This window comes from Phoca vitulina, unplaced genomic scaffold (genome assembly GCF_004348235.1).
Source record: "Phoca vitulina isolate PV1807 unplaced genomic scaffold, GSC_HSeal_1.0 scaffold79, whole genome shotgun sequence".
Classification (NCBI taxonomy): Eukaryota; Metazoa; Chordata; class Mammalia; order Carnivora; family Phocidae; genus Phoca; species Phoca vitulina.
Window position 1 is genome coordinate 3,983,202 of NW_022589782.1, and position 14,608 is coordinate 3,997,809.

The 14,608-nt window shown below is 56.1% G+C and overlaps 1 protein-coding gene across 1 annotated transcript in view; it reads right to left on the bottom strand.

Annotated features, from left to right (window-relative positions):
- Nucleotides 1–14,093, bottom strand: part of FBXL18 (F-box and leucine rich repeat protein 18) — a 39,864-nt gene extending 25,771 nt beyond the window's left edge. Inside the window, exons 1-3 of the mRNA XM_032394135.1 lie at nt 13,950–14,093; nt 7,715–7,930; nt 3,517–5,060 (exon numbers count right to left, since the gene is read on the bottom strand). Of these exons, the coding sequence (XP_032250026.1) occupies nt 3,517–5,060; nt 7,715–7,930; nt 13,950–13,967 (1,778 nt within the window). The 5' untranslated portion in view covers nt 13,968–14,093. The remainder of the gene's footprint in view (nt 1–3,516; nt 5,061–7,714; nt 7,931–13,949) is intronic.
- Between the last annotated feature and the right edge of the window lie 515 nt (nt 14,094–14,608).

Here is a 14,608-nt window from a genome sequence, read left to right on the forward strand (position 1 = left end):
TCCCCGGGCCCCGGCACGGACTCGGCTCTGTCCAGCAAAACCTTCCGTGCAGACGGGAACGTTCCGCACGTGTGCCCTGTCCACTGCAGCAGCCAAGAACGTGTGCGCTCACCGAGCACCTGAAACGGGGCTCGTACCGCTGAGAAACTGCATGCCTGAGTCTATTTCATGTTAACTCGTTCAAACGTAAGTCGCCTGTGATTAACGGACACTGAATTCCGTGCCGCTCCGCCCGGCTGGAATGTTCCTCCCAGGTTGTACTTTGCTAACTCAACTTCGTGAAATCTTTTCTCAAATCTCACCTTCATGACGTTCACCACCGCCTGCCCTCCCTCATCCCTCAGCCCGCTCTGCTTCCTTCTCCCCAGCATCCCTTACTCTCTCATAAACCACATTCTTTCTTCCGTGCACTGTTGGCCCGCTCTCCCCACTGGAATGTCAGCTCCCCAGGGACAAGGATCTCTCTGCCTAGGACAGAACCCAGCATAACAGGTGTTCATATATTTGTTAGATGGAGAAAGAACCATCACGGGGACCGCAGGTGCCAAGCCCTGTTCCATAGGCCTTACAGGTACAAATTCCTTTGGGCTTACCAGCCCCACTTCACAGGTGAAGGACCTGGGAGTGCCGGGGGTGGGGGGCTGGTGAACCAGCTCAGACGCCACGCCCACTCCCCTCTGCCCAAGGTGGAGGGGCCAGCAGCCCAGGGAGCCAGGAGCACCTGCTGTCTCTAAACGGTCCTACAGGCACCAGACACTGAACGCTCTGGAGTGAGGCAGGTGTTTGGGGGAGAGATTTCGACTACTCTGACTTGCTGAATTACGTGACTGTGTTACTTTATTTTACTTGCATCAGTTTCCGTTTTTATCCAACACTCCCCGATGATGACCAAACAGTGTGACCACAGTCCAGTCAGAAAAGGTACGAGGCTTAATGGGCTGGCAAGAAGGCAAAAAAAAACAAAAAAACTGATGGCAAAGATGAGAGATGAGAGATCCAAAAATACTTTGACTCCGAATTTGGTGACATTCGACCTCAAATGCTCACTCAGCCTCCGCTCATTAAGGAACATTCAATTCCTAATCACAGACTCCCGTAGGTTAGCAGGGTCGCAGACCTGCCGAGTCTTCTGTTTGTTAAATGTAGGGATCCGTTTGCACCTTCCAATGACATGTGGCCTCCTGACCATGCACTTACCACCACTTCTTCCAGAAAGGCCAGTGACATGATAGCAAAGGCACAGGAAGAAGCAAGGAGGGACAAGGTGCTGGACAGAGAAGAACCAGTGAACAGAGAGGTCGCGGATTCCTGGTGTCACAAACAAACAGGCAAGAAGGCAAGCGTGGGCACCTCAGAAGTCGGAAAGGCCCATCCCGTGCAGGGGGTGGTGGAGGGGGCTGGCTGCTGCGGTCAGGGCCTCTCCTCCACCCCACCCCAGCAGAAGTGCCCAAGCCGGAGAAAGTAACACAGAGGACTCGATGAGGGCCATGAGGCAGAGGTGGGCAGGAAAAGGAACATGGGGGGGGGGGTCAAGAAGCAAAGAGCAGGCCTGCAATCCTCACTCCCGCGAGCCCTGGGAAGCCAGTGGCCAGGAGTGCCGGGCCCACCTGGAGCAGGACAGAGGGTCCCAAAGGCCCTGCAACAGGAACAGCAACTCTGCCCATCGCGCGCCCTTAACCCTCTCGCGACCTCCTGTATGACCCCTGGGCAAGCTCCGGAAGCGTCTGGGGAGGCACAGCCAGAGCCCAGCACCCGCAGCTCTGCACGTGGCTACAGGGTCTCACAGACACCGGACAATAAAACTCGAATGAAGTGAACTTTGACTCAGAGCAGGTTCTCAAAGCAAGTGTAACTGGAACGCGCAGGACACAGCAAAAACAACTCCCAAATACGGGGCTCTGAGGACACTCGGGCTGAGGACCCAAGCTGCGAATCCAGGGCGTGTGAATCCAACATGGCAGGAAAACACCTGCTCTGCCGCGTGGAAGGCTGGGGTTGGGCCCTGGGCCTCTCAGCCCCCAATGAGCAGGGCCTCAGGGAGCCGCAGTGTGCGTACTGCGCTTGGAGGGGAGGCGGAGGCAGTATGCGCAGAGCTGTGCAAGGCTCCGGGGTGGGAGCCGCAAAGCCCCGGCCAGCTCCAACGCAAATCTGGCCCATTTCCTGTCACATGACACCTTCTGAGGGGAGAGTGGAGGTCGGCAAAGGACACAGAAGTCTCCATTTTGCACGGCTCCGGGGTCAAGGTCAAGCTCTGGAGTGAGACTGAGCTGGGAGAACCTCAACTCCTCCCTCAAGCTTCCACTGGCTTGCCTGTGAAATGGGAACAACGGAGGGCTGTCCCGGGGATTAAACCAGACGGTACCCAGAAGCCCCTGGCTGAGCACCTGGCCTCACCAAAGGCACAAAGTGCGCGCAGGCCGTCGAGCGGACAATGACACACGCGTCTCAGGGCCCCTGGCACCGCCCCCACCCGGCCGTCCACCCCTCAGCTCCAGCCTGACGGAGAGACCAGCTAACGGATCCACACGCCGCCGCCACTTCCTCCCCAACCTGAGGCGAGAGCTGGGGTCCGCTGCCGCCATACCTTTCCAGTAGTTTCTAGGAAACAGTGCAATTTTGCAAGATCAGATCTGTCAAGATTTTCAAACACGTCTCGAGTCAACAGAGGCTCTTCCCCTTTAAACGCTGGGTCCTCACGAGAGCCCCCCTCACTCCACAGCTCGATTCAGCAGAGTCCACTCCGCGTCTGGGCCCCTGTGACAAGGGCCTGGTGGGTTCTGCCCTCACTCTCTCAGACCAGCCTGCCTCCTGCCCCAGGGCACCATCACCTCCCAACCACGTGCGGCCCCCGCTTCAGCGGCCCTCTCCAGCTCCTCCGTCCCAGCCCCTCCTGTCCAGGTGGGGCGCCAGTGGGGGGGCCTCTCCCAACAGGAAATCGGCCCGCCCCCCTGCGCCAGCTGAAGTCCTTTCACCTCACCTGGTTCCCCGCCCCACCTCGCCTGTGCTTTGGGACACATGCGTTTTTGCAAGACCGCGGGGGCTGCAGCACATGCTGCCTGCTTTCCCAGCAAGCCTCGGCCTCGAGTCTCCCAGCTCACGGACTCGTAGCTCCGACAATCACAAAGTCGGACAGAAAGCCCCGAGTTCAGCTCCCAGCTGCCCCGCTTACCAGCTGTTGCATGGGAGCAAAAATAGCCACCTCGCGGCCGTCAGGAGGACGGAGCAAGACCGCGCGCAGTAGCATCTTCGAGCGCATCCCTGCCTCCCGCCTGCCTCCCTGGGCTCGGCCCACTGCTGCCCCCGTCCCGTCCCCGCCTGCGGGGCCCCTGTCGGCCCCGCCCGGACTCTCAGCCACTGGAGGCCAGCCCGCCCCTCGTTCAGCCCATCTCGGCAGACGGGCAGTAGGTGCGCAAACATTTGCCGAATGAGAGGCCGTGCTACCCACGTCCCCCCGCCGCCTTTCACGCCTCCAAGGGGCCCGCCGAGGCCGCAGAGGAGCTGCCAGGGCCCCCTCACCTGAGGTCCTTCAGCCGCTTGCAGTGCTTCAGCATGTCCGAGAGGGCGGACATGTAGACCACCTTCCCCATCATGCCCAGGTTGGCCAGCGAGAGCGACTGCAGCTGCTGGCACTGCAGGCCGATGCTGACCAGCCCGGAGCCCGTCAGGATGCTGGGCAGCTGGGCCAGCGTCAGGTGCCTCAGGAACGCCAGCTGCCCGATGGCGGCCACCTCCGAGTCCCCGACGTTCTGCGCCCGGCTGCAGGGCGGGAGGGAGTTGCGGATGGCGGGCTCGTTGCGCGGCATGGCGGAGGAGAAGTTGGACCCGATCAGCTCGAGGCGCTCCAGAAAGGGCACGTCCTTCAGCAGAGACCAGAACACGGAGGAAGGCTGAGGGCCCGCCTGCCCCGAGAAGGGGTTGGGGCAGGACTGCACGCCGATGCGCACCTTCTTGCCGAAGCCGCGGGGCACGGCGTGCATGGTGGGCTGGGCGGGCGCGCGGTCGGCCCGCGGCGCCGAGTCGGCCACGGAGCAGACGGGCAGGGACAGGGAGCGCAGGTGGCGCAGCCGGGCCAGCAGCTGGCAGAGGTGGCGGCCCGGGCCCTCGGAGCTGTGGTGGTGGGCGGCCGAGAGGTTGAGGTGGCGCAGGTTACGGCAGGACGCCACCAGCGTCTCCAGGATGCCGCTGTCGATATCGTCCTCCGCCTTGCGGAGCAGGGAGTCCGGGGACAGGCAGTGGACACAGCCGCTGAGGTTCAGGCTCGCCAAGCTGCGGAGCTCCTTCCCGCCGTTGATGACCCGCTGGATCAGGTGGCCGCCAGACAGCGTGCAGCGGCTGAAGCTGAAGTAAAACGGGTTGTTGAACTTCATGTGCTGGAGCAGGGACGAGCCGTTGAGCCAGGACTTGGGCAGCTGCAGGGCGTCCAGCGCGACGTTGCGGGCCATGGAATCCAGGAGGTTCTTGGTGGCCCCGCTCTCGGCGAAGCTGCCAGGCACAGAGATGAGGAAGGCGTGGAGGTTCTCGGGCGTGCGGTCGCTGAGCACGGCCAGGTAGAGCCGCACCACCTCCTGATTGATGTAGCCCGGGGCCAGGCGCGCATAGAAGACCCGCAGGTTCTGGTAGTGGGGCACGTTGCTCTGGCCCACCATCAGCTGGCCCGAGAGGATGGCGCCCTCGCGCGTGCGGTCCAGGATCTCGAAGTAGAGCAGCAGCTTCTCCAGGCTGGTGCAGCAGGGCACGACGCCATAGGAGGGCGTGTACAGTGTCTGCTTGAGCTCCCGCACGCGGCTCAGCGTGGCCTTGCACTCGCCGCTCAGCTGGCCGGCATCGAAGCCGGGGCTCACGTCGATGGCCAAGGAGCGCAGGTGCTGCAGGGCCGAGAGCATCTTGGAGAGGCGCAGGGAGGTCAGGTGGCAGCCCGAGAGGTTCACCTTGACCAGGCTGCGGCAGCGGGCCACGTGCTCGATAGTGGCACCCGACAACCAATAGCAGCCGGCCATGTTGAGCTGCTGGATCTCCCGGCCGATCTCCTTCACCAGCTGCTTCACTTTGTCCTCGCTCGCCTGCAGGAAAGGCCGGGAATGGGGGGCGGGGGGGGTGGTCAAGGAAGGAAAGGGGCTGAAGACACCCAGGCGACTCCTTCGCCTTTACCCCTCAGGTCGCGCCCTCCCCCACGACACTCAGGGCCTCACCAGTCCAGCGGAGGGGAGACACTGGAGGGGAGAGCTGGCCCCTCCTCCCCCTCCCACACGCTCACCTACCACAGGCCAACAGTCAAGAGGCCCCAGTTAGGCGGGAATGTAAAAACGGTGCAGCTGGTGTGGAAAAGTGTGCTGGTTCCTCAAAAAGCTAAACATGGAGTGACCATGTGACCCGGCAATTCCCCTGCTAGGCGTGCGCCTGAGGGAATGGGAAAAACAGGGACTCACTCCCCGCTCCCCGATGTTCACAGCAGCACTAGTCCCAGGAGATAGAAACAACCCAACGCCCACCGACAGACAGAACCAACATGGTCTGCACATACAAGGAAAGACTATGTAGCCACGGAAAGGAGCAAAGCTCTGACACACGCCACAACGTGGGTGAACCTTGAGGACGTCACACAAGGGGAAAGAAGCCAGTCCTAAAAGATCTCATGTTGTGTGATTCCACTTACACGAATTACCCAGAAGAGGCGAATTCACTAGCAGAAAGCAGAACAGAGGTTACCAGGGGCTGGGGGGGAGGGGGAATAGGGAGTCACTGCTCACAGGATCTAGAGTTTCTGTTCGGGGTGATGGAAAAGCTCTGGCACCACCACAAATGGATGCACCGCGTAACATACAGCAACACGCACTTAAAAATGGCAAAGATGGTGCATGTTATGTTGACTTGGGGTTTTCTGAATCACACAATGGAATCGTGCCCTGAAAACTTGATCCTTTACGTCATCTGCATTTTCACATCTTAGGTATTCCTCAAACACCTGCCGTGGACTGCTCAGGTGAGCCACGGTACGTCTAGTGAGGGAACCCGGGGGCCAACAGCAGGACGTCCTGGCCGCTGCCAAGGAGGCCTTCAGCAGCAACACTGCCTGGAGCGCCCGCGCATGTGGTGTGCGTGCATCCCGATCACTTCTCTCAGGTAGACTCGCGCAGGACACGAGCATCTCCAATGCTCCAGATACACGGCGCTGCGACATTGCGCTGGGGGCACCTGCCCCTCCCTCTCCAGGAAAGAACTCTCCCAGGCAGGAAGCCTGACCTTGGCTCTGGGGAGTCAGCTCAGCCTCCCCGCACACCCACACTCTCCCAGCAGAGAGGAGCACAGCATGCTCTCACAGAGAGAACCAAGCTCTGGAGGGGCCTCACTCGGGGTTCAAATGCATAGCTTCACAGCCAGTGACAACAGTTAGGAACCCCTCCCACAGTCTCCTAAAATTTGGGTTCCGGTCAAGACCTCTATTGTTATCTTTAAGATATGTCGTCAACTGACTTTCAACAAAAGTTGCAAGGCAACCATAAAAAGGAATAAAACCTTGCCATTTGCAACAACATGGATGGAGCTAGAGAGCTTAATGTTAAGTGAAGTAAGTCCAAGAAAGACAAATACTGTATGATTTCACTCATATGTGAATTTAAGAAACGAAAGAGCAAAGGGAAAAAGAGAGAGAGACAAATCAAGAAACAGACTTAACTGCAGAGAACAAAGTGATGGTGACCAGAGGGGAGGCAGGGGGACTGAGGAGTGCACTTGTGGTGAGCACCAGGTGATGTGCACCTGAAACTAATATAGCACTGTATGTTAACTATACTGTAACTAAAATGTAAAAACATAATTAAAAAACTTGCAAGGCACTTACTGAGGAAAGGACAACCATGTCCATAAGTGATGTTGGAACAACTGAAGAGCCGTATACAAAGAAGGGAACCCTTGATCCTTACCTCACACCACATATAGAGATTAACACAACAGGGATCGCACACTTACCGTAAGAGCTAAAGCTATAAAGCTTCTACGAGACAACGTAGCAGAAAATCTTCACAACCTCAGGTCTAACAGTTTTCTTCAACAGATTACAAAAAATATGAACTCGAAAAAAAATCAATAAATTGCACTTCAACTTAAACACTTATTCTCTTCAAAAGATACTGTTAAAAAAAAAAAAGAAAACAGAAAGGCAAACCACAGACTCTGAGAGAAAATACTCACAATACGGGTATCAGAAAAAGGACCCAGAGTACAAGAGAACTCCTAGAAGTCCACAAGAAAAAGTCCTACACAGTGGCTTCTGGAAAGAAGATATAGAAACAGCCCAGCCCTGGATGGAAACAGCACCGTGGACACCCCAGCACCCTACCCAGGCCAGGTAAAAGCACAAGGCAACACCTGTCCCACCCATCAGAAGAACGGACACTTAGAAGCCCGGCCAGGGGGGTGCAAGGCAGCTGAAGGCCCACACGCAGCTGCTGGAGGGTAAGATGGTGCCTCCCCACACCACCGAGAAAGTTCCGGAACCCACTCCTGGGCATCTGCTGGATGCCCCCCACTGGGTGGCCCGCTACCTGCACCTCTCGGCCTCTAGCTTTCATCACCTCGTGTGTCTCAGAGGTTGAGCCAGTCAGGACTCTGAGCGCCCGCCCCCTTTGTCACCAGCCACGCGGCGCCCCACTGCCCAGCTATGCTGGTCCTCAGGTGGGTGTGTGGGCTGTCCCCACCCCTGCAAACCCTGCCTCACCTCATAGTCCTTCTGCAGCAGCACGGTGTGGGTGAGGCTCTTGTCCAGGCACAGCACCGCGAGCTTCCGGCAGGTGCGCCGGACGTTCAGAACCAGGTCTGTGCTGGGGACGTGGCTCAGGATGTGCAGCAGGATCTCATCCGAGAAGCCGAGAAGGTGGGCGCCCACCGCCATGGCGGCTGCTGCAGGGGGCATGTCGTCATCATTGGATGTGTCCTGAAAATAAGGGCAACACCGAATTCCCATGGGATCCCCCAGGGTGGCCTTCATCCTGGCCTCCTCAACCAAGGACAGGTGCCAAGAGCAGCCCGCGCCATAGTCTGTGGGAAAGAAGGTGCTTTTACCAAAAATCTTAACTGCAGAGCAAGAAGCCATGATACTCTTCAAAAGCCCCTTTTAGATCTGCACACTAGGATCTCTCGCCAAAAGTAAGAGATTCAAAATGAAACTTCAATTCTTTTCCAAATTTAAGGGATTTTTTCCTACTAAAGGTCTCCTATCAAGTCTGGCATGTTTCAGACTCAACTTAGGACCACCAGCCAGGGCTGTCCGCTTGTGAAAGCTGCTATTCTCCCACTGTCCCAACGTCATACTGGATTCTTAAAACACTTGGGTGGGAGAATTCTATCAAGAAACAGTAAGAACTGGGGCTAACAACAGTGACTTTACCTCTCGGGGTTGCTGTGATGGATATCAAGCCCTCAGCCAGTGGCCGGGGGCAGCTAGTCCCAGCACTGGGATTAAGGGCAAGAAAAGCCAGAAGAGGGGCGCCTGGGTGGCTCAGTCGTTAAGCGTCTGCCTTCGGCTCAGGTCATGATTCCAGGTCCTGGGATCGAGCCCCGCATCGGGCTCCCTGCTCAGTGGGAGGCCCGCTTCTCCCTCTCCCGCTCCCCCTGCCTGTGTTCCCTCTCTCGCTGTGTCTCTGTCAAATAAATAAATAAAACCTTAAAAAAAAAAAAAGAAAAGCCAGAAGAATGAAACTATCAAGTCCTTATGAATAAGAAACAGCACCTAGGGGCGCCTCGGTGGCTCAGTCGTTGGGCGTCTGCCTTCGGCTCAGGTCATGATCCCAGGGTCCTGGGATCGAGCCCCGCATCGGGCTCCCTGCTCGGCAGGGGGCCTGCTTCTCCCTCTCCCACTCCCCCTGCTTGTGTTCCCTCTGTCACTGTCTCTCTCTCTATCAAATAAATAAATAAAATCTTTAAAAAAAAAAAAAAAAGAAAGAGCATCTACTCATGACATTAAGATCAGTACTACTAGCTAACAGGGAGCCACCCCGCCTTATCACACTTTCTGGCTAGGAACTCGCGTTGTACCTCCCGCAAGATGTCCACACATTTCAGTTTGTTCCAGCAGCTATGTGCAAAAGGTTTTCTTCCCTAACCTGGGCCTTCCGCCATTCCTGGTTGATGTGTACAACCGAGAGGGAGGGGGTTTCAACCCAGGTTGGTGGGACATGAAATCCCCAAATCAAGGACAAAGGAACTGGAGGCTCTCCGTGGTGGGGAGGGATCCCTGTATCTTCCCAGCACTCCCCAGGAGGGATCCAGGCCACCCCAAACCGTCCTCACTGAGGGGGTGCCTGTATGACCGCTCGCAGGAGAGAGCACCCAGGATTATTTCCCCTGCCATTTCCAGCGATTCTGTCTGCAAGCCCTCCTCCTCCCGCCTGACTTTTCTTCTGCACATATCTGCAGGGATGGAAGCACCGAGGCCTGGAAAGCCCTGCTGCTGCCATGGCAACCATGAAGCCCGGGGCGTGAGAGCCGGGCGCAAGCCCCACGCAGCCTCCAGGGGTTTCCCGGGCACTCAGACTGTGGCGGCGCCCCTCTACTCGGTCCTGACAAGCTCCACGGCCTGCCAAGCCCTCCCCAGGCCTGGGAAAGGGTCTCAACAAATATTTCCCACCTGGTTAACAGCATTGGTCCTTCCCACGTTCCCTTCTCCGTAAGAGGCAGCAGCCAGATGTGCCCTCACTGCTCCCCTTTCCATCTGAGGTGCCTTCAATCCTGTCTCGCTACTCCCAAGGTCTGCAAGGGCACCCAAGTCCAAGGGGCTAGTGTTCTCAACCATTAGTGACTTTCCTTAGCTCAGTGCTTCCCAGAGCCAGTCGTGGGTATCAGATTCCCAGACCCTACCCCAGACCTAGGGACTCGGTCTGCAGGGAGAGGCTCAAACCAGAGGGATCCTTATCAGGCAAGGCTGGCAACAGGGCTCTGGCAGGGAGAGGGCCTAGGGGCAAGAGGGAGGAATGGCTTGAATCCGCTGAGCAGCCTGAGACAAACCCCTCCTCATCCCCCTATGTGCAGATTTATCAAAGTAAGAATGCCTTCTGGGAGCAATGAGAACACAGGGCAAAACAGTGTAAGAAGCTCCAGCATCATATAATGTCCACACTATACTACTAATACTGAATTTCTCTTAAAACCACCCAGAAGTTACAGAGGCACCTGGCTGGCTCACACAGTAGAGCATGTGACTCCTGATCTCAGGGCTGTGAGTTTGAGCTCCACATTGGGCATGAAGCTCACACTAAAAAAAAAAAAAAAAGAAAGATACCATTAAAACCACCTAGAAGTTACATTAAGAAGAAAGAAAAAAAAAAAAAGGCAGGAACTCAGTTCCAGCCCCCTCTGTCCAGTCTCAGCACACCCCACAAGATGACTTTCTCCACATTCTGTGCTCCTAAATGCTGCCCTGAGGCCAGCCCCCTGCAGGCACTTGGGAGCAGCTGGGTCCCCCTGGTCTCCAAAGGCCGATCCTGGGAGGTGGCTGCCGGGTTTGCAATAGTCAAGTCTCTTGCCTGGAACCCAGACTTTCCAAGCCAACGTCCTGTGGTTTCTAAGTCCACACACACACCTTTTCCCTAGGAAAGGCAGAAGCTCTGCAGAGGCCAACAGCAAACAAGGAGTGCTCCCTGGGAAAGGAGTGAAACAAAACTGTGGCCCGGAGAATTCCCACCTCCACACACACCCGTATACACTGGCATCTGCTTCCCTCCGCCTCTCAGAACGATGTGTTCTCAGCCTCGGGGGGAACTAAGGCAGACCCATTCTCCATCTCAAAACCGTTAGGTAAGGGGCGCCTGGCTGACTCAGTCAGTAGAGCAGGTGACTATCGATCTTGGGGTCGTGAGTTCAAGCCCCACAGTGGGTGTAGAGCTTACTTAAAAAAAAATAAAAGGGTGGGGCACCTGGGTGGCTCAGTCGTTAAGCGTCTGCCTTCGGCTCGGGTCATGATTCCAGGGTCCTGGGATCGAGCCCCGCATCGGGCTCCCTGCTCGGCGGGAAGCCTGCTTCTCCCTCTCCCACTCCCCCTGCTTGTGTTCCCTCTCTCGCTGTGTTTCTCTCTGTCAAATAAATAAAATCTTTAAAAAAATTAAAAAAATTAAAAAAATTAAAAAAAATAAAAGGGTAAGTAGCGTGACGTCAGACTCAGGCTGGGCCTGATCAGCTGAAACTGCCCTTCCCTCCACAAGAAAAGGGCTGCTGGGGCTTCCTGACAGGTCCTGGACAGGCATCCCGTGTGGTCTGCGGAAAATCAATCCAGGGATGAGGACAGACGGGGGTCTCTCAGGTCCATCTGGGAACCATATGGCTAGAACCAGATGATGACCGCTTATAGGTGGTGTGAAGTGTAAGGGTTAAAAAGAGTTTAATGCACTTCTCAGAATGTAACATTTCACAATTTTTTTTAAGAATTGAAGCAAAAAAAAAAAAGAAAGAAAAGGAAGAAAAAGAAAAGAAAAATTAAGTACTGAAACTTCAGTACCTGCCCAAAAAACATCCCCTCTCCCAGATGTTTACCAGTCAGGTACCCAAAGAAATCACAGGATTCACAAACCAACTGATGAGATGTCTGGACTGATGTAAATAAGCCAAAGGGAGAGACAGAGATGAAACGAGATTGGTCACGTGTTAACTATGAAAACAGGGCATTGGTCGGGGGGTGGCGCCTGGCTGGCTCAGTCAGTGGAGCATGTTGATGTCAGGGTTCTAAGTTCAAGCCCCACGTTTGGCATAAAGCTTACTTAAAAAAACAAAAAAGAATAAACACTAAATGGAAAAAAAATTTTCTTAAATAACGGGGCAGTGGGTACAACAGAAAGGCTCATCACAGTGCACTGTCACAATGTGAAATTGTTATATACAGCATATTTTGCATTATAAAAACTTTGTTAAATCACAGGATCAGTTGGAAGAGGTGCACAATTGTATGGGTTTCCACTCTGCACTCTGTCCTGCTTCCTAGGTCTCTGCTTCTCTAGTTGGCAATTTCTGGAATGTGCCCTGCGCCATGCCGCCAAGCTTTCCCATAAGCTGTTCCCTCCATTAGACATGCCACCACACAGGAAACTGCTACTTTCAGAACTTGGGCTCAAAGGCTCAAACACAGTGAAGCCCTCCCAGCGTCAGCCAGACGGGTCCTGCCCCTCCCCTGCGGTACCAGGGATCCTCCTCTCCTTCCAGCCTCATCTGATGAATTGCCCCGGTTTGCCTGCTTGCTTATCTCCTCACTAGGCCAAGAAGGGCTCCGGAACAGGGATCTATTTTTCATTTCCAAGAGAAAGAAGCACAGAACCAGGTGAGTCAACAGATCACCACTTCAGAATCACTTGAAGCATTACAAGAAACGTAGATCCCTACTCCCAGAAACTCTGGGAGTAATCTGGGCATCTACATTTTAAAGCTGGTAATGACTTTCAAAATCAGACCACCTCATTCTGGAATCCTATAGTGGGGAAAGTTGCACAACCTTGTGAATATATTTTTTTAAAACTGCTTTGGGGCGCCTGGCTGGCCAGTCGATGGAGCATGCAACTCTAGATCTCAGGGTTGTGAGTTCAAGCCCCATGTTAGGCATAAAGCTTACTTTAAACACACACACACCTTAAAAATGTGAATTTTATGCTGTGCAAACTATGTATCAATAGGTAACAAATAGAACATCCCAGAGGGGACCTTGATCTCCACATGCAGGGTAGAACAAGACGTCCACGAAGTAACAAGAGGCTTCACTGGCCAGGTCACTCATATGTGCTTCAAGGAACAGAGGGCCCTTTGTACTAGGACCCCATAAGACCAAGGTACCAGCCCCCCAACTCCAGCAAGTACACACAACTACCTGGAATCCGCTAACACAGCCAGGCGACTCCATAACTATTCCTTAAAGAGCTGTGGCTTTCTGGCCCTTCAATCCTACCACCAGTCTGCAGGTGTATCCCACACCCTACCCCTCAATCGGGGTGCCACCTCTAAGCCAAACTCACCTCAAAAGAAGAGGAAGTGTCAGCAACCCCACCCCATCCGTTTCGAAGAAAACACCTGAACCTCTGACTCCTGTTCCCCAGAGCACAGGTAAGACCCTAAGACAGTGCACTCAAAGGTCCAAGTCCCAGATGATAAATACACACACATGTGCCCACAAGTACACACAGATAGGCAGGAAGCAACAGATGGAAAGACACTAGTCAGAGTCCAGATCCCCATACCCTGGTCTGCGGATAAAATACCTTATACCACATTACAGGGACTCAAACCCGGACTTGTGGAGCACTGGGGAAAGGAATTCCGGGGTAAGCCAGAAGTCTCCCAGGTAAAATGGCTTTTCCTCCATTACCCGCCAAGTCACACAACAAGCAGGCGCAGAGAAAAGTGGGCTGAAACTGAGCATTCAGAGATAGAGGATGAGGTGCAGAGTGGACATGAAAGACGAACGTCTCATGGCTCCAAGGGCTGAGCCCAGGTACAGGGGCACGGGAAAAGGGCCTGAGAGGACTTCAGGAGCACGGAAACTCTGGGGGCGCAGAGGCGGGGAAGAACTCTGGCGGTCACGACTGCGGGGCTGGGAAAGGGATGGAAAACCCACGGGGAGAGAGCTTGTGCCTTCGCAACAGGGTGAGGGCCTGAGGGGCGGGACGAGGCAAGGATGGGGCAAGGGGCAAGGTCGGGATAGGGATGGGAAGGACCAGGCGAGGCCGAGGCCAGGGTCGGGGCAGGAAGGACCAAACCCGGCCGACGCCAGGGTTGGGGTGGAAAGGGCCAAGCGCGACCGGGGTAGGGGTCGAGGTCAGGGTGGGAAGCACAGAGCCGGGCCGCGGTCGGGACGGGAAGGATGGAGCGGGTCAGGGGGCTGGATGGAAAGGACGCAAAGGGGACCGAGGCGGGATGGGAAGGCCCGAGCGGAGCCAAGGCCGCGGGGCAGGAAGGAGAGCGGAGAGAGGCGCCGGCCGTACCTCTCCGGAGCTGGCCATGCCGAAGGCGGGCGGGGCCGCGGCCGCGGAAGCCGCAGCCCCAGGGCCTCCCCCTGGCCCGCCAGGGATGCTCAAAGCCGGCGCGTCCGCGGCTCCACAGACACCCCGGTAGGGGGCGGGGCCTCCGGCCACTTCCGGCGCCTGCCGTACGCACTTCCGCTCGCCAGCCGGCGTGCCCTGCGCCGCCGCCATGTTGGGTGCGGCGCCGCTGCCTGGGGCCCTGCTAGGGCGCGGGGGGAACCCTGGAGGACCCAGTCCGCCGCAGCTGCCTCTCTGACCTGGGCTCCCCCTCCTCTGCTCCCTGCCTGCTCCTTTCCAGCCACACTGGTCTCCCCTTGCCGGCCTAGCACTCTCCTGCCTGCAGGCCTTGGCGTTTGCGTCCCGTGCCCGCAAATGTGCGAGAACCACGTGTGGACCACCCCGCAGCCAGGGGCATCACCTCCTCCCTGCCGTCCACACCCACCCCAGACTCACCCCTTATCTTGTATTTTTCTCCGTACGTCGATGCACTGTCCGACCTACTGTGTCTTTTTCTTTTTTCTTGATGTCTTTTTTGTTTGTTTTGTTTTGTTCTCTCGCTGTCCGCAGCGGCAGGATTTTCAGGGAGCTAGGATGTTCCCTGACTGTCGTCGGCACCGAGT